Here is a 26,253-nt window from a genome sequence, read left to right as displayed (position 1 = left end):
CAGGCAGGCTCAGCAAGGCAGGATCCAAGTGTGGAGGGGCTTATTATGGGAGGATCCAGGTGTGGGTGAGAGGGTGCGGGTGGCTCAGTGTGGGATCCAGGTGCGGGAGGGATCTGGACGCACAGGGAGTTGTTGGAGGGTTCTGGGCGCAACAGTAATGGGACTCTGCAGGGGGGTCCAGGTGAAGGTGGTTGGGGCTCAGCATGGGGGGGTCATCCTGGTTTGCAGAGGATAGAGCTCAAAAGTGGGGCCTGGGTGTGGGGGGCTCAGTAGGGGGTCCAGATGCTGGGAGAGTGGGGGCTCAGTGGGGTGGGGATCCAGGTACAGCTGGTTGGGGCTAGCTAAGGTGGGGATCCAGGTGTGGGTGGCTTGTTGGGGTGGTCCAGGTGCAGGGGGAGTGGGCTTGTCAGGGGGGTTCTGGGTGCGGGGGGTGTGTGTGTGAGGTTTAGTGGGAAAGTCTGGGTATGAGGGGGCCTGGATGCACAGGGGTTGGGTGGACGGGGGAGCAGCTCCCTGTACAGGGATCCCTCCCCCTGCAACTGAGGAGCAATGGATACAGGAATCACAGGACAGGGGAGTTTGCAGAGCTTCCTACAGCCAGGGGAGAAATCTGGTGGTGGGTCTGACATGGCCCTGGATGCTGTTCAGGGAAAGAGGAAGTCCTGTCCTCCCCAGACCAGGCCGGGACTAGCAGCTGAGCCTGGCACAGGGTAGAAGCCACCCACTGGGTCTTCCCCAGTCCTGACCCCTTCCCCACAATGATTTACCTCTCTGCCGGCTGCCCTGGGCACCTGAAACATACTGCTGGGGAGGGATGCATGACCGCTCTTGTGGCTTCCCTTTGCTTCCCCTTCAGAAAGTCATTTTTCTGTGGGAAAGCAAAGAAATCTGTAGGGGACATAAATTCTGCACATGCACAGTGGCGCAGAATTCCCCCAGGAGTAGTGTCACATGCAAAATTTGAAAGAAATTAGCCAGATGATTGGAAGAGGGAATCGTTCTGCTCTTACCAAAGAAAGGCAACAGAAGAAAGTATCGTAACAGTCATATTATTGCCTTGATATCTCAGGTGAGCAAAGTACTGCTTTACATAGTCCAGGATCATATGATGCTAATATTAGAAACAGAAGTGCCATCACAGCAAGCTGGTTTCAGAGAGGGATGAGGTACATGTGATCAAATCACTAAAATCTGTCTCATCATTGAAAAATACAGGAATTTTAATGACCCATTGATTATGTGTTTCATTGACTACTCAAAAGCATTTGATATGTCTGACATGACCATGTTTGGAGTGTCATGCTGCCTAGAGTACCTTGCGACCATGAGTGCCTATCTCAGGGCAGACAGATACCCCAACTGGGGGTATGTTCTATGATTAGATTTTACCCAAGTTAGTGGCAAATGTGAACTCCTGGATCACTATAACAGTCTTACCGTGGAGTCTCAGACAGTCCCCTTACAGTCTCAAGTCTATCTTGCCAGTCAGATAAACTAGATTTAGTGATAAATGGTCACTTACACCAAAATAACCTCACAATATTCAGATGCTTCCAATCCCCAGAGACCAGTCTCTGATTCCCTGGATCTTACACCAAAGGAACACCATAGTCAATCCTGTAATAAATTATCTAAAGGTTTATTAACTAGGAAAAAGAAATGAGTTATTTACAGGTTAAAGCAAGCAGGTATATACACACAAATGAGTTACTGTCTAAATCCTAAGAGTTACAGAGTTGTAGTGAACTGTCAGTTCAAAGTGTCTTTCAGGCCGGACCCAGGAGGTAACCTCGGGGGATCTCTGGTTTCAGTTTGGTAGCTCTGGCTGTGTGAGAGTTCAAACAGTAAAGAGATGGAAAGTTTTCCTGTGACTTTGTTTTATTTCTTTCATTCAGCTTCCAAGGCCACAGGATGAGCTTCCTTGCACTGGTAGCATTTCCAAGGTGTGATAGGGCCATTAACCAATCCTTTGTGTTGCAATGTTCCTTGATGGCCTGTGTGATTTTGATAGTCCTTCTGGGTTGGGGGTGGAGATGACAATTCCGTTGCCTGGGTTCATAAATTCACAGCAAACGCTTTTAAAGCTGTAAAGCAAAACTTACATATTTTCTTATAGCATGGAATATTGCCATTACAAGTGAGATTAATGCATGCAGCAACTTAAAAGCATTTCCTGGAGTCTAAATACTAAGTACATTTTTAAAGAATAATACCTATTTTGAGCAAAACTGACATACAGGTGAGCTGGTCTGGTCTCCAGTTATGAGTTTGTCAGTTCTTAGCTAATATCTGCAGCCTGGGCAAGAGCTGGCATCTGGCGTGCTCATGTCACATGCTGAATACTGGCAGATGTGGGGATTCTCATTGAGTTCATTCACAAGTCTCTGGTTTCAGAGTAGCTGCCATGTTAGTCTGTATTTGCAAAAAGAAAAGGTGCCACAAGTACTCCTTTTCTTTTCACAAGTCTCTATCATCAACAACACAGGTGACAGCAAGTGATTTTCCACTGAGCAGTGTGTGAGACAAGGGTGTTTTCTGTCCCCAGCATTTTCCACATGAACGCAGAAATTATTATGAGACAAGACCTAGAAGTTTGACAAATGGTAGGAGCTGAAATTTTTATTGGTAGACACCTCTTAACCAATGTCAACTATGCCAGTGATGTCACACTCTTTGCTACAACGACTGATGCAGTTCAACAAAAGTTGGAGTGTGTAAAAACGGGTGAGGATTAGGGACTATCCCTCAATGAGGCAGAAATGAAATGCATGCATGTTGACACGATTAACAAAAACAAGAAGCAAATGGACATCTCAATTAATGGTCAGGTAGTAGAGGCAGTAGATGAATTCAGTTACCTGAGATCATATCCAACAAAGAGCCTGTTCCAAAGAAATTGGCAGAAATCTTGGAATGATTTGGCTTCCCTCATGAAAGTTTGGAAAAACCATGTTTCAGAGTAACAGCTGTGTTAGTCTGTATTCGCAAAAAGAAAAGGAGTACTTGTGCCACCTTAGAGACTAACCAATTTATTTGAGCATGAGCTTTCGTGAGCTACAGCTCACTTCATCGGATGAAGTGAGCTGTAGCTCACGAAAGCTCATGCTCAAATAAATTGGTTAGTCTCTAAGGTGCCACAAGTACTCCTTTTCTTTTTGGAAAAACCATGGCATCTTGAAATGTACAAAGATTTGATTGGTAAAAACTTCACTTTTTTATATTGCAACTTATGCATGTGGATCGTGGGGAATTAATGGTGCTGACAAAAGAAAATTGAAGCCTGTGAGATGTGATGCTGACAACGATGCTTGCATATCTCCTGGACTGAAAAAAAGACAAATGCTTGTGTTAGAAATATTAGTATAAAGAAACAGACCCTGGTGTCTGAAATCAACATCATGTTCGTTGGTCACATCAGGCATAGAGGGTGAGAAAATTATCGTGGAAGGAATGGTGGTAGGTCATCCTAGCGGGGGATGACCAGCGAAGAGATGGATAGATGGTGTGTAGCAGATCCCTGGGAGGGCAGCTGCTGAGAGCTTGAAGCTAGTGATGGATTGAGAAAGCTCCTGAAAATTCCACTATGATGTTACAAATATTCAGACATAAATAAACTGATTTTACTTAATGGGGCAAATCACAAGTACAGGATCTCAGAGGCAGGTAACTGTACTGTATACATAACAGCATGTTTGTTGGAGCGGTTAGTCTGAAGATTGCTCTCTTGAAGATGTGGGAAATTTTTAACAAATGACAGAACATTTATTTTGCACGGCAGATGCTGTCTCAGGAGTATAGCCCATGATATAATCATGTAGTTGAATCAGGCCACTGTTTTGTGAAGTGTCTTTTTCTGTTAATTGAAGAACTCTGTGATTCTCTAGGTCTTCCTTTCTCACAAATTTATTTCATGAATAATACTCTGTTACATCGAATTTTTGTGTGGGAGGAGTAAAACTTACTTACCATGTACAGAAAACAATACACACTGCTAATGAATTATATGTAGGATCATGGGGGATGAAATGGCTAGCAGCATTTTTCATTGATGACAATATTTACATGAGGATTTACATGTAAACTGTGCTCTAAAATTTTAAAATTATTTTTCAAAATAAAATGTTAAAGAGTTTTCATTTGCCATGCCCTGTTTTGCATCTGTACAAGCTGCAGGTTGCTGCTAGTCAGTTTCACACGGGGAAATGGCACAGGGAATAGGACTCAGAGTCTGGTCAATAGAAGTATGAGGGGAGGGAAAAAAGTTCAACAGACATCACATTCTTTGCTGAAAAGATTTCTCTCAGACCCTTTTATTTTTTACATGCTGCAAGTACCACCACTCAAAAATGGTCTGACTTTCAGCTGAAAGCTCACAAGTTTTGGAAAACTGCAATTAGTAGTAAAGCTCCTCTAAAACATCTACATTTCCCGCCTGGAAAATATTTTTCAGCATTTCCTATATTTGTACATGAAGTACAACATTAGTGGAAGATACTGTGCATAACAAAACAGCAGCAAAGAAGTTTTGCTGTGCACAGTATCTTCCACTACTGCTTAAACAATTTGTCTAGTTTCCATGTTACTTCCAATACCTTGAGTTTAAGAAGAAAAAACACCAGATTTGAGAACTGTGAATCTCATCTGTGAGTTTTTATAGTCTCATATCAGTCATGAATATAGTACTGATATAGGAAAAACAGAAAAAATATATAGATAATACTGTCTGATTTTTATTTCAGAGATAGAATTTTCAATAAAACAAAACTCTGCCTTCAAAATATATATTTTTCTTAATTCTTCTCTCAAAATGACAAAGCATTGTACACTAAATTCTGGTCCGTTGTTTTCTTTCATTTCTCCAACCCTACAGCACACCATTCTCCAGCCCCACAAATGTACCAGAGAAAATAATCCATTACTGGCATAAACTAGCAGTAGATTACTGCCCCCTGAAGCCAGTGGGGAGCCAGAGAATGAGCTGATTTTAAGACTCAGTTCTCTCCTAGCTTTGTTCTTGGTGCAGTGTAGCTACATGTTATCCCTACTTATAAGATTAAAGTAAACTTTCTATCTAGCCCTTAATGAATAACTATAACAAATACATATATATTTTTATTTAAAATGCCATTTCACATACAGTTTTAAAATCATCAAAAATCAACCAAATGTGGATTGTATATTAATTATTAATAAACACAAATAACTTTATTTTCATTGCAAAAATAGAGTTGTTGCTGCAGTATCAAAGATGCAGAGTTAAAATAATAAATCAGAAAATGGAAATCTTTAGATTATAGCAATTCATATTAGCCCATTTTGTATTATTTAAGGTAGACATTTTTCAGCAAACACAATAATATATTCAGCCACACACATAACCAGAAAAACTGGAACAGAAGATACTAGATATGTAGAATATGGCTAAGTTAACATTGTTATTGGAACATAAATTGTTGCATTTCTAGACTTTTGTTATTTTAAACCGTTAATGTTCCAGACAGATTTGTATTTTTTTCTTGTATGTTGTAACAAGACAACTAGAAACATTTTTTTAATGTTTGCTGTTGTGACAGAGTGCAGAGAACGAATAGATGAACCTGCACTCTGATCTCTCAGATGTTAATTAAGTTCCCCTGGAGAAATCTGATGGAGGTAATTAGAGAATCAGGTTGGCTGGATGGATGGGATAAGGAGCCAATTAGCTTATCAGCCCAGGGCTGATAAAGAGGAAGGAAGGAAGGAAGTGCTAGAGAGAAAGGGGACCAGGGCTAGTTGAGCTCAGTAACGTGGAGGCCTCAAGGGAGGGAGACAGACATCTGTTCCCCTCAGGTCCTGGGGAGATGGTCAGAAAGTGCTGTTGGTGCTGTAAATAGGCTGTTGTGAAAAAGGTGAAGGTAACTTAAAAGGGCACAGTGAATGCACAGCCACTGGAGTCCATGCAGTTTCTGCAGGGAGAGGAGCTATGTCCTGTGGCAGCTGGGAATTAAAAGCTGTTTTTGTACTTCAGAATTGCCAAGACTGTCAAATCTGGCCTGTCGTGGTTTGGGGTAGGTTTCTTAGTCCTCAAAGGATCTAAAGAAGTGGATAAGGAGCATTCTTAGTCTCTAATTTGAAGTGGCATGGATGATGATTCTTTAACAAAAAGAGCTTTTTCTCTTAACTGTTTGTAGGATGCTTGAGTTACAGTAAGTGGATGTGGGGGGAAAAACCCCAATTTTAAACGTAACTTTCCCCTCTCAAAATATCAGGTTTCATTTGCTTAGTGTTTATGATGTCATATGTAATCCTACTAGTTCTCCACAGAGGCTTCTAGAAAAAACAGCGTAGACAAGACCTGAATTTCTAGTATAAACAGATGCAAAAAATGAAAATAAAAAAAATAACCTTTCAGGCCTGACTTATACTATACATCATATAAACTTAATGGACACAATCTCAATTGTATTTTTGTCTTTGTTTGCATTTTTAAAAGACTTTTTTTTTTTTTTTTTTTTTTATTAAAGGACTCATTTATCCCCTTACAGTCCCCTGTTAAGGTGGAAACAGGCCTTGTTCACAGAGATCATCAGAGAAAGGGAAGCTGTGGGAATAAGAGGGCAGGCTACCAAGATTTAGATGGTTTGCCAAGCTCAGTGTCAACTGGAGCACGACCAAAAACTGAAGTAAGTAGCTATTTTTTATATTACAGCATATTCTGGCTTCAATTCTTTACCACAAGACTTGCTATTTATCATTAAAATCTTCATTGTATTTAATTTAAAATAAAAATACAGTCTATAAATACAGTGCATCACAACTGTAAATCTTTTACAATAAGACTGGCAAGTGTTCCCAATACAATATGACAGAGTATTCAAGGTCAAGACTCTGAGTCCCGTCACTACTTTTTACTAGCATGTTATCTGCATTATTTTGTTCATTCACTGTTTAAGAAGACCTGAAGTCTCTTGGGAGTCTTTCCATTGACTTTAACTGGTTGTAGATCAGGCCCAAAATTTGGATCCACATCTGAATGTCCCCAAATTTCAGGACTGTTCAAATCAAGAGTTTTAGTCTGGGCCCATTTCTAATCAATAGCGTTAATTTCACTTTGTTTCTTTGCCTGTGAGATGGTATAAGCCCTCATCCAAAGCCTATTGACACTAATTGACTTCAACAGACTTTGGAACAGGCCCATAATAAGCTAAGTAGATAGTGATATTTATGGAGATCTATGGAAGGAAAGTAATTCTAAGATCAAGCTCCTAGTTACAAAATAGCAAACCTTTTTATTTGTCCTCTGTAAATTGCTTTGGTGCCTGCAATGGTTAAGACATTCTCTTTCTACTAATGTCAAGTAAAATGTATGCATGTCAGATACGTTGTCTAAGGTGTTTTGATTCAAGTAAAGGTATATCGTCTTGAAAGAAAGATAACTATAATATGCCCCTTTTATCCTAGCGTGAAGTTACATAGTTCTCTGTAAATTCTATATTCCATTACAGCTTGAAGGTCTGCCACTGTCACTCAGACTGAAGTTTGAAACATTGGAGCCCACTTGTTTGTTTGAAATACACTAATGTACTTTCAGAAGAGATTGTCTCGTCTTAGTTAAATAGTTTTCTGCTTCTCTCTTTTGCAGCTGCCCAGCTACTTTAATTTGCTCAAGTTACATTAGATCTCAGAATTCACTGGAGAAAATGAGATATTTGACTGCACTTAATTGTTTTAAGTCAGATGTTCAGGCAAGCACTAATATCTTTGCTTATGTTTCCTCCCTACCAATACAATCTATATAACTTTGAAGTGATGTTACAGTAATTTTGGGTTTTTGTCCACAAGTGTCTGTGTGTTTGCGGTGGGAGGTGCTGGAAGAGAAGGAATAAGTGTGAACATATCTTATTCTTCTTTCCTGATCTCTGCAATCCCTCCTAGTATTGTACTTCAAGGAATGTTGGTATAATTAATACCAAACTCAGAAAACTTCACTGATACAGGTGATACATACATACAGTGTCAGTGATAACAATAATGTAAGTTAGAATGTACTTACCATTGTTTACAATGAAGTCCCTAGAATCATACAGTTTAGAAATTGAGAAGACTTATTGGATGACACAATCCATCCCCCGAGGTCCAAGTAGAACTCTTCCATACAGTACACTTTTTTTAACACTTGATCAAAGTCCCAAGCGTTTTACTGCATAGTAGCTCACAACATAATTTCTGCAAAATGCTAGTGGTCTTTTTAATAACTCAATACTACTAGCCACTGCTGTAATTTGGACATAAATAATGAAATTTGACTTTGCTAATTTTGTCTGGAGGACAAAACATCTTACTTTTTCTTTCAAAATTAGATTTTAGTTCAAGTGGTCCTTTTTCAGGCCAAGAGGGAAGAATGAAAATAATGCTCTCTAGTTTCAGAGACTCTGTACATCTGTTAAAAGGCTGTTTCTAAAACATTTTTCTGTTATGGTTAAAAGGCATAAAAATAATGTATTTTTAAATGGACATAGCAAAACTATTTACATTAAAAAAGAGGGATTAATGGGCCTGGTTTGTCAATGTATTTCTCCAGTTTTAACCCTACATAACTCCACTGATTTGAATGGAGTTACACAGGCAGAAAACTGGAATAATGCAGTGGTAAATCAGACCAAATATGTTTTAGTGCATGAGTCTTTTATCTCTCAAGATTGGAGTTCAAATCTTGGAATGAGTCAAAAAGAGTTTAGCTTTCTCAGCCTTCTCCCTATATAGTCCCACACAACCCCCCTACACTGCCCCAAACCTGAAATAATTTTGTCTTGATTAGCAAGTTCAGCTCAAGAGACCGATGTTGGAAATTGCAAGTCAGGAATGAAATGCATTGGCAGAGCTCTGCAAGGGCATTCTTGTACAATACCTGACACAAGCTAGTGCTGTTAGCCCCTCATTTTCATGACTACAAAGTTCACTGACCGTTTAAGAACTATAAAAAAGCATAAGTGGCTGTGGAAAATTCACAGTTCAGGAACTATATTGTTTAGATATTTTTAAAGGAGGAACATAAATGCATTGCAACATTTCTGATGAAATACTATTGAACAGAACGTTTCCCTGGCTATGAGAGGGCTTGTCCTAGAAAAGAGAGCATGATAGTTGTTTTAATGAGACATATCCTAGACACAAGTACAATAGAAGACTTAACTGAAAGTTTCATCATGTTAATTTTTCTCCTCCAGTTCCAATGTATAAACTAATATGGGAAATACTAGTTGTGAGGCACTCAGTGCTTCGCTTACTTCTGTAGATAACACAACTGCGGCGCATGTAGAACACAGTGTGACCAGTAAGAAAACAAGGTTATGAATGCTGCGACCAGTTAGTTTCCTTTAGCTGTAATGCTAGTACTTAGAATAGTGATAACTGTGATACTGTATCTAACTAACGTTAGGCCAGTGCTTGGATTTCCTTAACCACCTGGTTCAGAAAAAGGAAAACAAAAATAGTTTCTTGCAATCTATTGTGCTGAAAGACTTTCTGCTCTTTTTTCTATAGCAAATATCACTATTAATTGTTTCTCTGGAAGACGTTAGTTAGATGCTGTTTTAAAAAAAAAAAATTGGTGTTTTAGAGATGTCCACAAGGAGTGTAGACAGCGGCATATTAACGCCTAGGCTGACAAATTTCAAGGGGCGGCAAATTTATAGTAGCAGCCAGAGGCTGCTTCCCCCAGTGCCGGTTTACGCCCTCTGCCCCCGGCCCCACCCCAACTCCACCCCTTCCCTGCCCCTATTGGTCCCCTTCCCCAAATCCCCGCCTCCTCTCCCGAGCGCGCCACATTTCCCCCCCCTTTCCCCCTCCTTCGCGAACCTGTTTGGCGCACAAGCACTGGCAGGGAGTGGGGAGAAGCAGGACCCGGCGGCGCACTCAAGCGAGGTGACGGAGTGGAGGCAGGGTGGGGGGGTGGGCGGCGGCAATTATTTCTGGGCCTAGGGGCGGCAAAATCATTAATCCGCCAGTGAGTGTAGAGATGGCTGATGTTATCTACCATTGTTTAGATATGTATAACTAATGATATTGTAACCCACTGGTCAGTGTGTGTTACAGGTCCCTTATTGGCCAGCACAATATTTGCTAAGGAAAACATATAATATGAGAATTAATATGTGGTGATTTATTTAAATAAATCCTTCTACCAGAATCTGAGGATCTCAAAATGCTTACTAATACTCAGTTGATCCTCACCACATTTCTATGAGGTAGGTAAGTATTATTTCCATTTTACTATGGGGAGGAGGTTGAACCCTCAGCTGGGGGAAGGAAAGCCTGCATTGCGTCTGCAAAAATGTTGTTGCGCTCAGTGAGATTTTTGCAGGATTAAGGACTGCAGGATCAAGCCCATTCTCTCTCTGTTCACTTGTCTCCACACATTCAGCATCTGCGTTCTTTCTGTTCCTTCATGCACAATTTTCTCTACGAAACAGAGCACATTGCATTTAATGTTCTACAGCTATTCTGGCATAGGACATGTCATTTAGGCCAGGTCTATGATAGGAAGACTTGGAAATATAGCTACAGTGGTATATTATACTAGCAAAGCGCTCCTAGGGTGGATGTGGCTTATACTGGCAAAACTACACTTTCACTGACATAGCTTATTCCAGCATGTTGCACCCCTCCGCGCCTCCCCCTCCCCCAACCTTTGAGCAAAACAAGCTATGCTGGTGAAAGCACAGCTTTGCCAGAAAAACGGTGTTTACTTTAGGGGTTTTTTGCTGAGACCGGCCCATTGGTCAGGGATTACCCCTTTTCACACCCTGATGAACATAGCTCTGATGGCAGAAGTCTGTTGTGTAGACATGGCCTAAGAGTGATCGAGGATAGTTAGGGTATGTCTACACAGCCCACGGCAGCAAACCTTTCAGCCCAGGTCAGCAAACTTGGGCTAGCGGGGCTCATGCTGGCACTCTAACTATAGCAGTATAGACAGGGTTTTGAAGTTGCAACTCAGGTTGGAACTCAAGCTCTGAACTCCACTCCTCAGGCTTCAGGGTTTCATTTTTATTGGCGTTACGCAGAAGTTGTTTTACTTCAAGTTTGTCATTATTTTAATTAATAAAATGAAACGTTCTGTATAGGAAAGTTGCTCCCTGCAAGTTTTTCAGTCTTTCCAAACAGGCCAAAGTTGAGTGACCAGGAAGTGAATCCAAAGGGACATTACATGATTTTGGCACTTTTAAAACTGGATTGGACAAAACATCAGTAAGTGTAGTGCAGGGAACAATGCCAACTCTGGTAGCGAGAGACACTGGATGACCTAAGAGGTCTTTTCTGTCTCTTAGTCTATTTGTACTGGTAAAGAGCTCTCTCTCTGTGTTTTCGGAGTGGTAATTTTAGATTCCCTCTGTACTGAAAAGATCATGTGGTTTCATGATTAGTTAGAATCTTGAATAACTGTCAGTTCCAAGTAAATAAAGTGTGTTTTATGCAGTTTTTATAGATGGATTTTTCATGACATTGTTTTTTTCACAAGAATATTATGTCAGGTACTGTAAATGATAGACACATTAAAGTTGCTGTGCTACGTTTCAGGCTTACTGCACTCAGTCTTAGAAATACATTGTTAATTTTCAAAGGCAATTTACAGACTCCGTATCAACAGACTTGGGGTGTAAGTTGTCAGACTAATTTCTTTTATAAATCCAGAGCAAGAGGAAAACAGGAATGGTACTGATAGATAATATTGTGTATATATGCAAATAAATAAGATAAATAACTTCATTTCCCTGACAGATGACTATATACTGTACTCAATCAAGTGAGCAAAGGAAGAAATTTATTTCCCTTTTCGTTTATTCAGGCACTATACATAAGCAGCTGAACTCGTGTGTCTTTAGATTCAGCACATCTGGTTTTTGACTGGGTGACAAAGGCAATTCTCAGCTGTTTTGTAGCAGCCACAAATAAAGAATAGACTATGGGCCATATCCTGTGAGGTGCTGAGCACATTCAGCTCCTGTTGGTGAGACATGAAGATGCTCACAAGATTGGGCCCTGAGAGATCCTGTAAACACTGGCCTTGTTAGTTGGATCTGAAGATGACCTCTGTGCATACCTCTGGGAGGAAGATATTGCTACACTCTGTGTCTTATCTGTCTAATTAGCTATCAATATTCTATTTACTTTTGGTCTGCCCCTGTAATGTATTTGTTGCCCCAATGTGAGAAAACGGAGTGAGAATGTTCTATCTGTTAATATAGTTTAATCAAAGACATTTCCTCATCAATGTAACCATCATGCATTTTTATTGCAGTGGTCCCTATTTTGGGGCCCAATCCTGTCATCCTTGTTTGCGTGGGACTGCAGTATGAGTAAGGGTTGGTCCTTTGTCTTTAACAATAGTTATTTGGAGGAAGAGAAAAGAGGAGAGATTTTAAAGTTACTACAGAGATTGTTTAGACAAAATCATCTGGGGCAGTGGCAATGGTCCTTGCCGGGCTGCACAGGACATTGGGTGTACAAGAAGCTGTGTACAAGAATCTGTGTCAGGACCTCTGCTAATAGCAGTCCCGATGCTCCCTGAACTCTGGGGAGCATAGGGACTGCTAGCTCCTGCTCCCCACCCTAAGGAACAAGCAGAGACTACTCTCCACACCAGACGACCAGAGAGAGAGACCAGCACACACAGTGGAGGGAGCAAATGTTCCACTAAGGGATAGAGCAGATTGCACACCCCATTGCCCATGGAGTAGCTTTTAATAGAGATTGTGCTCCTCTTGCAGAGGTTCAGCTCTACATAAAGGCCACAGTCCAGTCCTGCACATATATGGTATCTTGCAGCAAAATATGGTGTCCTACAATATTTATCAACTATTCCTACCAGTATTCAAAGCTTGCATTATTACTCATTGCAAAGTTGGATATTTTTCTAGACATTTTCTTTCTGTATAAGCCATGTAGCCTGAAGCTGTAGAGGACAGGGAGCTAACTGTAGATGACCAGGGGAAAGAGCGAACAGAACTCCATGGGGGCAGGAGCTCTCTGCCACCATCTGTTGGTGAACTGGGGAAAGTATCACTACAGAGTTCATTTACATAAGCTTTCTACCCAGAAAGCCTCCAAGTGACACTTAAGGGATGTCTTTAGAAATGTATCCAAACTCCAAATTGGTGGGCTATTGAGACCGAACTGAAGGACAAGATTAGACAGCATTTCCTATAAGGGCTAAAGACAGGCCTGGCTGAGTACATTCCTAGACTCTGGGACTACACTAACTACTGACCCTTAACTGTAAGTGGAGTGAAGCAGTGGAAAAAGGGGGGTAAAGTGATGTGTTAACGAGATATTTGTGTATTGAACGTTCATGCCCCTGTGTGGCAAATTAAGATAAAAGACTATGACTAATGATACTCTTGTTATGGATACTTTACTTGTTGTTGTTCATATATTGTTGTGTTTTCCTAAGTTGATGATGTGTTCACTGGTCCCTTAATAAAGTATTTCCTTGTTTTATACTCAGACTCAGTGCTTGCAAGAGGGGAAGTATTGCTTTTAGGGGCACTCAGGGAAGATACTTAGTTTTTCCCATGTTTCTGAGTGGGCATTCAAGCTGGTGGTGTGTGTTAATTATAAAAAGAACCTGTAGACATTTGAACCTGACTCTTGATGCTGTGGACCATGCCTGGCAGAAGCTTACATTTGTTTGAAGCAACCAAATGTCACAATTGTAAACTTCTTTACATCAGCAATTTCAGTGTTACAGTGATTAACCATCTCATATACAGCAAAAAGTATCTGGTAACTACAGAAGCCCGAGCCTACTGAACTGAAGGACATACTGGTTCAAATTGTTAAAGAGGCCACAAACTAGCCTTTGAAATAGAGCATCAAAATTGTCTCTGATGGCTGTCATCTTGGCCAGCACACCAGGGATTGAACTAGGCACTTCCAGACTTAAATATGCAAGTGTCTCCAACAGCTTAAGCAAAAGAGCAAGCTCTGTAGCTAGGAGCTGTAACCGAATCACATCCTCTGTCCACTAGGCACAGAAAAGGGTGGCGTAATACACACAGTGGGTTACCTGTATACACAATTGTATAGTTGTACACACTTCTGTGCACTTTCAGTGAATTATTGACACTCATACAAAAGAAAAAGCAAGTGCCACCTGGAACCTCAGGGGTGAAGAGCAGAAATTACTATGAAATCCTATTCTGAAACGACTATGCACATTTTAATTACCCCAGTTACCTCTTAAGGCCTGTCTTCACTACCGGGGTAAGTCAACCTAAATTATGCTACTCCAGCTACATGAACAACGTAGCTGGAGTCAACGTAGCTTAGGTTGACTTATTCCCGTGTCTTCACCGTGCTGCGTCAATGGGAGATGCTCTCTGGTCGACTTGCCTTACTCTTCTCCAGTAGCTGGAGTACCCAGCTCCCTCCTTGCATTTCAGAGCCCAATCTCCAGCCCAAGTGCGAACTTCTACATGGCTATTTTTAGTACGAGCCCAAGTCTGTAGACCTGAGCTCTGAGACTCACTGCCTTGTTGTTGTGTTTTTGTTGTTTTTTCTTTTTTTTCAAGTGTGGACATATTCACTGTTTGTTGTAGGTAACTGGGACCGTAAAATATCAGAAGTGGAATGTAGATTCTGGGTGGAAAGGTCAACATTCAACTACTAGGTGTAATGTGGAGCTCAGCATCCCATACATGGCATTTAGGATGAGTCGAGCAAACTGTGCTGTTAGATGTTTTCTGTGTAACCTTCTTTCATTTTAAAAAAAATCACTTTTTGTTCAGTGTATATAGATGGAAGTGAAGTCTTTCTTTAAGACCAATAAATACAACACTGATGTTGAATCAGAGAAGAAGAACAGAGAATGGTTTTATGCCAGCCTGGTTATTTTAAGCCTGAGAACCCTGGTTTTTTGTTTCTTGTTTTTTTCTTAAGAGATGGTGGTCAAATTTATGGGTATATTCTCAGCTTCTCCATGTTTATGGCTATAATAGCTGCAAATTCCCCATTAATGGCAAATAGCATTGTGGACTCTAACATCCTGTGTGTCATTAGCTTATCCCATTAATGTCCAAGAAATGTAACTTGTTTGTCATTGGTTGACCAAATTTAATCAGTGTGGTTGCACCTGCTTATGCAAAGGTTGAATAATATGGCATGATATCTTAATTGTTTTGCTGAATTTCATGTTTACATAAACAATTATTCGTGGACAGAGATATCCCTGAGATCTGAGGCCTGATTCAGATCTTGTGCCAGTTTTACACTCCTGTAAGTGATGATAGTCAATCACCCTTTTATTTGTTTATGTTGCATTCTGTATAGATAAGCTATTACCAGCAGGAGAGTGGGGTGGGAGGAGGTATTGTTTCATGGTGTCTGTGTATATAATAATGTCTTCTGCAATTTCCACAGTATGCATCCGATGAAGTGAGCTGTAGCTCACGAAAGCTCATGCTCAAATAAATTGGTTAGTCTCTAAGGTGCCACAAGTACTCCTTTTCTTTTTGCCAATACAGGCTAACACGGCTGTTACTCTGAAACCTGTATAGATACAGTACAGCGGATAAGGTTTATTGATTGCAAGTACATTGGTATCTGTAGCTCTGCCTCTGTGAGCACATAAAATCTGTGAGAGGAGCAGCTTTAAGAATGGCTAGTTGGGCTGAAAACCACCCGCAAGTTACAGGAAGTACAATTGATAACTCAGGAGGTGGCACTCTTCCCTCTGAATCAGTGGTGAACCAATGTCCCAGAAAAATATTAAGCAACACTGTGCAGCTTGAAGTGCTTACTTCTGGATGAGATGTGAAATCAAGGCACTGATCATTAATTTTCAAGAGTTGGCCTTGATTTACATTTAAGAGTAGTTAACACTAGGTCCCTTGCCAAATTTCAGCTCCAATAATCTGCCTACCTATAATTCTCCCTATAGCTTCAGTTAAGTTATTCTCTATATCTTGTTCTAAAAATGCTGTCCCATGGTGGTTGTGCTTTGATCTCAGAAATGATTGCATTTCCATAATGGGTAAAATGATTCTTTATATACAGTGTGTTGAGTGTTTTGAGATACAAGGTCTTGTACAAACTATAAGCTGTTTTTTGACATTACTACCTGAGATCTTCAACCAATCATAGAGTAAACTTAAATTGCCTATTTAAAGGGTTTTTTGCCTTAAATTTGATTTAAAAAATCCAGATGAAAATTTTTTTTTTGCAGTTTTAAAACTTAACAGCAACTAAGATATTTGTGTATTTTTTTTTGAGTTCTCGATAGTTTTAAAATCTACAAAGGGTATAAATATATCCTATCTTTCTGGCAATGAAATCACTCTAAACAGTAAATTAAAATATTTTTCTTAACTTGAATCGTATTTTCAACTCTTAACATAATATTATAGCTTCAGAGGGGTAGCCGTGTTAGTCTGGATCTGTAAAAGCAGCAAAGAGTCCTGTGGCACCTTATAGACTAACAGACGTATTGGAGCATGAGCTGTCGTGGGTGAATACCCGCTTCGTCGGATGCATGTAGTGGAAATTTCCAGAGGCAGGTATAAATATGCAAGCAAGAATCAGGCTAGGGATAACTAGGTTAGTTCAATCAGGGAGAATGAGGCCCTTTTCTAGCAGTTGAGATGTGAACACCAAGGGAAGAGAAACTGCTTTTGTAGTTGGCTAGCCATTCACAGTCTATAATATTATAGAACTTTTTACCGTATTTTCCCTTTGGTCAGTTGTTGCACTAAAACATAAATGATTAAATGTTTCCCTAGCTCTAGAATGTTTTAGTGGCATCAAATGTTAACATAAATTCTGCACCTTAGGGACATCTGAGACATAATATGGAAGCAAATAGTATGCATCGTATGGCAACCCTGTACAGTATTTTGAAGAAGTTTAAAGTAGTGTTTAGAGAAAACAAATGTTCTAGATTAACCAGGCTGTGAATCTTTCAGGGCTTAAAAGTCATTTTGGATAGGAGAAGAGGACAGGGGATTACAATGTATTTTGTGCATTGCTTCCTCTTAAATGAAAATTTTGTCAAACTGAGCCTGGTTGTGTGGTGTGTGGGTGGTGTATGGGTTGGGGGGCCTGGGGGTTGCATTGTAGAGAAGCAAGTGTCAGAACTTTTGAAACTACAGAAACTAATAATAATTTGGCATTTGTATAGTACCATCCATGCAAAGATCTGCAAGCACTTAAAATATTAATGGATTTAGACTCAAAACATCCCTGTTAGTAATACCGGGCTGTATTCACCACAATGGACAAAAAACTGGCATTTCGCATCTCACCCACTATGTGCTTGCAGAAGAGGGGGTTATCTGCAAGGAGCGTGGTTGCAATATTTTTTAGGATGGGTAAATTTTTTTTTAAAAACTAGATTTTTTTTTTAATTACACACTTTTGTTTTTAAGAATAAACTTATTTAAAATTTTAACCCTAAATGTTAAAGCCTAAACATACTATAATCTGTTAAAATAATTTAAATGAAATAAAACAATTAACATTAGCCATACATATTTACTGCCAAAGTTTTAAAGAAAGAAAGACCACTGATCTGGTGAAAGTCACCAGCTGAGCACCTGGATCCAGAGTTTGCTGAAGTGTTAAACCAGCTTTTGACAGCAGTCTCCTCTACTGCAGGTGCCGAGAGAATGTTTTCTTCATTTCAGTTTATTCAACTTGTACAATTCAATGACTACTTCATTCAAAGTTTAAAAAAAAAAAAATTAGGAGTAGGCACAAGGAGGAAAGCTTGTTTTCTTCCTCCAATCTATGAATAAAAACTAGGTGTGAGTGGATGAGATCTACTAGTTCTAAAACTGTGAAGGACATGGTGACCAGAAATGATCTCTGCAATTCACTAACTACAGATAATACTCCCTCTGTTAATAAATCAGTTAGTTTTAAATGCAAAGCATGTTTTGATAAACTTTTTCTTATGATCCTACACATAAGCATTTGCACATTTTCATTGAACTCCAATTTCCTTCCAAATAGAACTTAACACACATCACAAGTAAAAAAATAATCTAGTAAATAAGAAATGCATAATTCACCATTTTCAAACATAATATAAAATGTAAAAATTAAGAATATGAATAAATGTATTTTTTTCTCCTCCCTCACCCTCAGGTACGTAGGGCAGACACTAGTTTCCACCATTTATTTCAGTCTTGAGCTGGAAATAGATGTGTACAGATCCTGTGTATTGTCCTGGTTAACAAAAAGAAATACCACATTTAGTGTAAAGGCTATATTGAGTTGTAAATCAGTATGTTTGAATGGTTACCAATCAATGAGAATCAATTTTTCTTTCAGAAAGTAATAAAATTACAAATTCAAATGCATGATTAAAACTGATTTAAATCAAGATTTTGTTCTTTCTGATTTAAATCATAATTACATCAGTCAACCCTGGTACTTTTTCCTTCCTGATCAAAGAAACCAATGGAGTAAATCTGGCCCATGTGGGGAAGAAAAAGCACAGAGTGTAAATTACTGTCCAGGCTCGCACAGGAAAGTTATGACAGTGCTGAGAATAGAACCTAGGTCTCTTGACCTTTTAGTTCTGAGCCCAGGGGTGCTGGAACAATATAGTGGGGGTGCTGAGAGTCATGGAACCAAACTGCAAATCCTGTATATAACCACTTCAGGGCACCCCTAGTTCCAGCACCTATGTCTGACCCTTAAGCACATGATCATCCCTCCCTTCTTTTTGAAGGACTCCTTCTTGCAATGGCCCATAGCAGCAGTGCTGCTTACTGCACTCCTTTGCAATTAGTTCAGAATATACAAAGTACCAAATGTGTTTAATTCTTTGTAATGCCATTTCCTGTTTTAAGGAAACTACTGTGAAGCAAATCCTGCTGCACAAAGCATTCAGGTGATCTGTCAGAACTGCTTGTTCTTTCCTTTTTCTTTTTCCTTCCCTCTTGAGAAACCAAACAAAGTGGCCCCTCCCAAAATGAGGCTACTGGGATCTATATATTTTTAGTTATACAGCTTTTCACTTTCTGTGCATTCAGTACTGCCACACTTCATTATACAGTTAAGGTTGCCAACTTTCTAATTGCACAAAACTGAACATCCTTCCCCAGCCCCCTTCTCTGAGGCCACACCCCCACTCCAGCCCCACTTCTCTCCGTCGCTCGCTCGCTCTCTCCCACACTCACTCTTTCACTAGGCTGGGGGTTGGGGTGCAGGAGGGAGTGAGGGCTCTAGCGGGAGGTGCAAGCTCTGGGGTGGGTCTGGGGCCAAGGGGTTTGGAGTGAGAGAGGGGGCTCGGGGCAGGGAGTTGGGGTGTAGGAGGGGATTCGGGCTCCGGGAGGGAGTTTGGGGATGGGATGGGGCTCAGGGCTGGAGTAGCAGGTTGGAGGCGGGAGAGGGTGTAGGGTCTGGGAGGGAGTTAGGGTGCAGGAGGGGATTCTGACCTGGGACAGGGGGTGGGATTAAAAGTGCAGGATCTGGGAGGGAGTTAGGGTGCAGGAGGGGATTCCGACCTGGGGCAGGGGCTTCGGGGTGCGGGGTATAGCTGGGTGGCGCTTACCTCAGGTAGCTCCCGGTCGGCGACACAGTGGGGCTAAGGCAGGCTCCCTGCCTGCCCTGGCTCCGCGCCGCTCCTGGAAGCAGCCGGCATGTCCGATCCCTAGGCGGAGGCATGGCCAGGCAGCTCTGCACGGTGCGTGCTGCCTGTGCCCAGAGGCGCTGCCCCCACAGTACCCACTGGCCACAGTTCCTGGCCAGTGGGAGCTGCGGGGGCAGCGTGCGGAGATTCCCTGGCTGCCACTGTGCCTAGGGGCCACAGGGACATGCTGGCTGCTTCCAGGAGTTGCGTGGAGCCAGGACAGGCAGGGAGCCTGCCTTAGCCCTGCTGCGCCGCTGACCAGACTTTTAACAGCCTGGTCAGCAGCCACCTGGATGCCTTTTTGACCAAGCGTTCCGGTTGAAAATTGGATGCCTGGCAACCCTAGTTAGCATGAGATACTTAATCTGTCAGTTACTAGTTGCTTGCTCTTCATATGTGTCCAGTGACTTTATAAAAGTGCTAAATTATTCCCTTTGGTCATATAAAATAGAACCACCCCTTTATCACACATACACACAATGTGCACATGCACACAATTTGCTCACTGTGGAAATGCGGGGTAGATTGTGAGTAGTATCACCCGTGGGTGTGCAATGTGGTGACAGGCTACAAGAAGATGCTGCTCATGGGAAAGCCACAATTCCAGTCATTGTGTTGTGCAATCTTTCCAATGATTTCAGGGGGACTTGGGTCACGACCTTTAGGGCACAAGGCCCTGTGGAATCTAGCATGGCCAGCAGCCCTAGAAACCTCAAACGAAGAAGTAGGCCATATCCTCATTTTTCCCTACTCCACTGGCTGAGTTGGCGCAGGGAGGAGAGATGCTATGCTTCAAGGGGGCAGGACGTGGTATGTTTTCACCCTGTTATCAGGATCTTTGGCTTAAAAGCACAAAAGGGCCCTTAAATAGTAGACCAAGGCAGAGAAAACAGAACTACAGAGCTTAAAAAAAATACATTTAGACTTTAAAGTAAGCATTTTTTTAAAAAATCACAGTTGTAGTCCTTTGTTTTACAGATATGTTTTTTCTTTGGCATATGGTGTGATTTCATCTTAAGTTCAATGAATTTTAAAGACATGGATTCAGCTTACCCACAGTGGAAAATGATTTATTTCTGTGTATTCCATATGGTATTTAAGAAAATTAAGTAGAGCAGAGCAGTAACAAAGAATCTGCTGACAAGTGAAATAAAAGGATTTTTATTCCTCTCTGCTTGAGGATTTATAGTAGGTTGAATTTTCTTTGGATGCATATACCTCAGAGTAAGAATTTGCCGTATAACACTTGGTATAAATAGTGTCATAACACTTCTCAGAGCCTCAACTTATCAGGGGAATTCCAAATTCTTACACCAACTGAAGCACACTTGTTGCCATGCTATCCTTGTAAATATTTTATATTGGCTTAAGGCTCAAGGGCAGATATCTATTTTTAATCTGTGCTTATGAAAAACCTTGTGCCTAAAAAATCTTTTGGTATAAAACATTTAAGAATAGCAAAGTCAGTTGAAAGCCATTTCCAGAAATAGAAATTGTGACACAGCTCTTCTTTTATTAGCTATTGTGTTAAATGATACTTTGCTAAGCTTCTGTCACCTTTACAATAAATAGCTATTTAAAACAAAAGAATCCTCACACAGTACATTTCAAAATAGCATGGATGTTTGTATTATGAAACATCAGCACACCTGGGTACTTAGGGCAGGTTGTATATCAGCTGTAGTAGCTGGATCTCTTACACTTCCATGTTCTACAGTAACATACTTGTTTTTCCAAACTACACTAGCTTTAAAATCTCTGACACTCCCCAAACCATGAGTTCTGATGACTGGTAAATACCCACAGGTTTGGGTTATTCTTTTAGTTTACCCTAAAAAGCTTTCCTAGATCTCTGCTTTTATTGATTTATTTTCCCCCTAATAAGATATTTTTTATCTTCATTTGGATGCAGAACAAACAAAAACTAAACTATTTAGAAAGAACATCAATTTCTGGCAATTCTGGGATTCTAGAAAAGAGTGGAAAATATCTTTGATACATCTAGTACAGTACATGAGACTCAAAACTGAGGTCTTGAACACTTGAGGTAATATCCCATGGCTTTTTAAAAGAGCAGGATGTTAATCAACACCTGCTTTACAGAGACTCAGGCCCAGATTTTTCAAGGTATTTAGGCATTGTTCTGAAACAGTGAAATCCTATTTTCAGAGGTGATTCAGGCACTTAAGAGCCTATGGGCAAGTCTACACTAGAGCGCTGCATCGGCACAGCTGCACTGATACAGCTGCGCTGCTCTAGTGTGTCTGGTGAAGATGTGCTAGGCCAGTGGTTCTCAAACTTTAACAGGCTGTGAACCCCTTTCACTAAAATGTTAAGTCTCGCAAACCACCTCCTAAAAATGAATATTTCCAGGGATTTTCTCCTTTACCTGAGTATACATTGTAAAAGCAGTGATCTTGGAAATATAAAATTTGTTTTTATGACATGCTTATTACACACTATTATTATTATTACAGTATTTGTATTACGTTATGAAAATGGCAACACTCTTCCAAGATCTCACTTTCGTAGCTTGTATTACTTTGAATAAGCCTCTTAATAAGGGCTCCTATGTTTCAAGGAGTATCAGATGTGAAACAGCATGAAGGTATTTAAGAAGCCAACTCAGAGTTCCTCCTACACAAGCATTGAGATCTTGACCAGTCCAGGCAAACCGCGCACGTTACAACAAAGCTTAAATTTGTTGTTCATAATAATTTTAAAAATAATACTAGCTGCCTATTTAATTTTAAAAACAGCAAAAAATATCCACCTCCCTTTCCATTCTTATAAGGAATCTTGAAGTTTAAATCACCTCAGTGTGATAAGAAAAGGAGTACTTGTGGCACCTTAGAGACGAACCAATTTATTTGAGCATAAGCTTTCGTGAGCTACAGCTCACTTCATCGGATGCATACTGTGGAAAGTGTAGAAGATCTTTTTATACACACAAAGCATGAAGAAATACCTCCTCCCACCCCACCCTCCTGCTGGTAATAGCTTATCTAAAATGATCACTCTCCTTACAATGTGTATGATAATCAAGGTGGGCCATTTCTAGCACAAATCCAGGGATTAACAAGAATGTCTGAGGGGGGGGGGGGGGGTTAGGAAAAAACAAGGGGAAATAGGTTACCTTGCATAATGACTTAGCCACTCCCAGTCTCTATTCAAGCCTAAGTTAATTGTATCCAATTTGCAAATGAATTCCAATTCAACAGTTTCTCTTCATCATCTGGACCCATGGAAAAGAAGCCCTTGAGGAATTCCACCATGATTTCAACAATTTCCATCTCACCATCAACCTCAGCCTGATCCAGTCCACACAAGAGATCCACTTCATCGTTTATTAGCACTGTAGTGTCCAGGAAGTGGATCTCTTGTGTGGACTGGATCAGGCTGAGGTTGATGGTGAGATGGAAATTGTTGAAATCATGGTGGAATTCCTCAAGGGCTTCTTTTCCATGGGTCCAGATGATGAAGAGAAACTGTTGAATTGGAATTCATTTGCAAATTGGATACAATTAACTTAGGCTTGAATAGAGACTGGGAGTGGCTAAGTCATTATGCAAGGTAACCTATTTCCCCTTGTTTTTTCCTAACCCCCCCCCCCCCTCAGACATTCTTGTTAATCCCTGGATTTGTGCTAGAAATGGCCCACCTTGATTATCATACACATTGTAAGGAGAGTGATCATTTTAGATAAGCTATTACCAGCAGGAGGGTGGGGTGGGAGGAGGTATTTCTTCATGCTTTGTGTGTATAAAAAGATCTTCTACACTTTCCACAGTATGCATCCGATGAAGTGAGCTGTAGCTCACGAAAGCTTATGCTCAAATAAATTGGTTCGTCTCTAAGGTGCCACAAGTACTCCTTTTCTTTTTGCGAATACAGACTAACACGGCTGTTACTCTCAGTGTGATAGACATACTTGCTTTGATCTTCATAGCTCTTGGAAGTCCAGGGGCTCCAGGCTGCTGGCCCCGCACTGCCTGGGGTCCCTAGGGACAGCTCTGTCCACTATTAGGGAATTTTTCCCTGAGAACCCCCTGTAACATTTTGTGAACCCCAGTATGGGAAGGACTGTGCTAGGCCGATGGGAGAGCACTCTTCCCTCAGCATAATTACTCCACCTCAGCAAAAAGCGGAAGCTATGTTGGCAGGTAGTGCCTGTGTGGGAAGCATGAAACTTGTGTTGCTCCAGGGAGGGAGTGCTCACGCCCCTGAGCGACATAAGTTAGGTCAACTTAAGCAGTAGTGTAGACCTGCCCTAACCTCATTGACTTTCAGTGAGACTTACCCTCCTAGATGCATAAGGGTACATGTACACAGTGATTTTAAAAAAAACCACGGCTGGCTTAGCCCAGCTCAGTTGACTCGGGCTTGCGGGTCTGAGGCTCTGGGCTGAAAAATTGCTGTGTAGCTGTTCAGGCTTGGGCTGGAGCCTGAGTTCTGGGACCCTGCGAGGGTGGGGGATCCCAGAGTTTGGGCTGGAGACTGAGCCTGACCATCTGTACAGCAATTTTTAGCCCTGCAGCCCGAGCCCCACCATGAACCCAAGTCAGCTGAGCTGGGCCAGCCACATCCATGGGTTTTTTATCCTTATGTAGATATACTGTAAGTCACTTTGAAAATGGTACTTTAGCCATCTAAATTACTTAGGCCTTGCAATGCTGAGCAGAGTAATGTCTAAATACCTTTTAAAAAGGTCTAGGGCTTAGGTCACTTTTGAATTTGAGTGCTTTTACTAATTTTACCTATTCTATCTTCATACAGTCTCCCACGGTTTCAGATGGATAGGGTATTCTTCTTCACTACTTCTCCTCCTGCTTCCCCTCCACTTACTGACTGGAAACTCTTGTGTTGTTGTATTATACAGTGATAAATGGTTGCTGTGTCCACCCCAGAAGTGGCTGCAGTTCACTATGGAAATAAAATGATTCCTCTATATACCTGTAAACAGTTTGTTTACAGAGCTTTGCAACCTGAATAATAAATGGCACCGATATAATTTTTTTATCTGGGATCTTAAGTAACTTTTAAAAAACAATGCCGTAGTACCACTACGGTTGGGTAGGAAACGGTTTTCCCATCCTGCAAGAATTTTTGAGATTGTGGAAAATTTTTCACATCTTACATTTTTCTGGTTTCCATTTGGGTCAATCAAAATGTTTCATTTTAATAATTCTGAAATATTTCGTTTTGATTTCAACCTTTTTTAAAGCTTCTTTAAAGTCTAAATTTATGAAAATTTCCAAACTAAACGTTGTTTTGACTCAAACAGACGCTTTCTGTTTCAGAAATGTTGAGGTGGGATGTTTCAACAATTTAAAAAAAAAAAAAAAAGTCCCCTGAATTTGTCACGTCGAGATTTGTCAAAACTGACCCTGTTTTGGTTTCAGTGAATTGGCATTTTTGGGTGAAAAACTGGTTTGTTGACAAATTCCCAACCAGCTTTAATAACTTTACCCCAGTGAGGTAAGAAAGTATTGGCCAGGCAAATGAGAAACCCCAGAGTGGAAGGATCAGGGCCATGGCCTCATTTCCCCCTACTGCACTGGCAGAGTCCTTACACAAACGTTAAAGCACAAATTTTCAAGTATCCCTTCATATCGGGGGTGTCAGTTTTTGGGTGCCCAGTTCTAGACACCTAAGCCCTGATTTTCAGAAGCACTGAACACCCTCAGCTGAAGTTAATGGGAGCTTCCAATGCTCAACAGCTAGGATGCTAAGTCATTTAGGTGCTTAGACAAGCCCTAAGTGCCATTTTCAACATGAACATTTAGTTCAGAGCAAGCTGGGATGTGGATCTACTCCATGCTAGCCTTGTGTGCACCATGCTGGTGCACTAACAGTTCCGTAGTGCACTTTGATCTACCCCAATTTGAAAAGGGAGTTGAGTCAAGCACACTGAAGAACATGTCTGCAAGGTCCACACAGACAGTTAGTGTGTGACAGGCTCATGGGGTTGATTCACATCCCAGCTTGCCACAAACGAAATGTTCATATAAACAAGCCTTTAGGCTCTTAGATCACGTAGGTGCTTTTAAAATGGCTATGTGGCTTTAATATTAATTTCAGAAAACCAAACTTATAGTAACAGCTTAATGCATCCCAGCATTTCTGTCTTTCAAATATCAATCGAATTGAAAAATCAAATAAGCTTGTCTATTTGCAGGCCTTATTATACATGATTTATTGAGGGCCTGGATTCTACTCTAGTTTGAGCTGAATATGTGTGACATTATTATTAATTAAATCAGAGCACAGAGCTAGGTTTGGGAGCCAAAGGAAGTATGGGCAGGAAGTCCAGTGTGGGTGAGTCATGTCATGTGAATGTATGGCGAGCAATTATTGATAACATTCAGCCAAACCACACTGTTGATTTTGGAAGATTTGGTGTGGGAACTAGAAGTAGAATCCTGATCTATTTCGCATTTAGTTTGTATTTATTTTTTCCAATAATATTGTTTTGTTTTTGGCATAAGTGTTTCTTCTCAGATACTTTGTCCTTATATATTTAACAGTTCTTACTAGAACTAGGAGCCTTACGTACTATAATGCTTTATACATGTGAAGGAGGCATCAGCATTTTTCAGGAGACTTTATCCAGTTTTCTTTGTGAAAGGAAAATTTCC

General features: G+C 40.7%; 1 protein-coding gene across 9 annotated transcripts in view; it reads left to right on the top strand.

Moving 5' to 3' along the window:
- Positions 1 to 26,253, top strand: part of STARD13 (StAR related lipid transfer domain containing 13) — a 492,723-nt gene that overhangs the window by 152,844 nt on the left and 313,626 nt on the right. For 8 of the 9 annotated variants that reach the window (XM_037892239.2, XM_037892233.2, XM_037892218.2 and 5 more), the window contains one exon: positions 6,504 to 6,662. In XM_037892239.2, the coding sequence (XP_037748167.1) occupies positions 6,504 to 6,662 (159 nt within the window). The remainder of the gene's footprint in view (positions 1 to 6,503; positions 6,663 to 26,253) is intronic. The other variant, XM_037892229.2, reaches the window with a different exon arrangement.

The sequence above is a fragment of the Chelonia mydas genome, chromosome 1, assembly GCF_015237465.2.
Source record: "Chelonia mydas isolate rCheMyd1 chromosome 1, rCheMyd1.pri.v2, whole genome shotgun sequence".
In the NCBI taxonomy this organism is placed as follows: domain Eukaryota; kingdom Metazoa; phylum Chordata; order Testudines; family Cheloniidae; genus Chelonia; species Chelonia mydas.
This window is presented reverse-complemented; position numbering and strand designations above follow the sequence as displayed.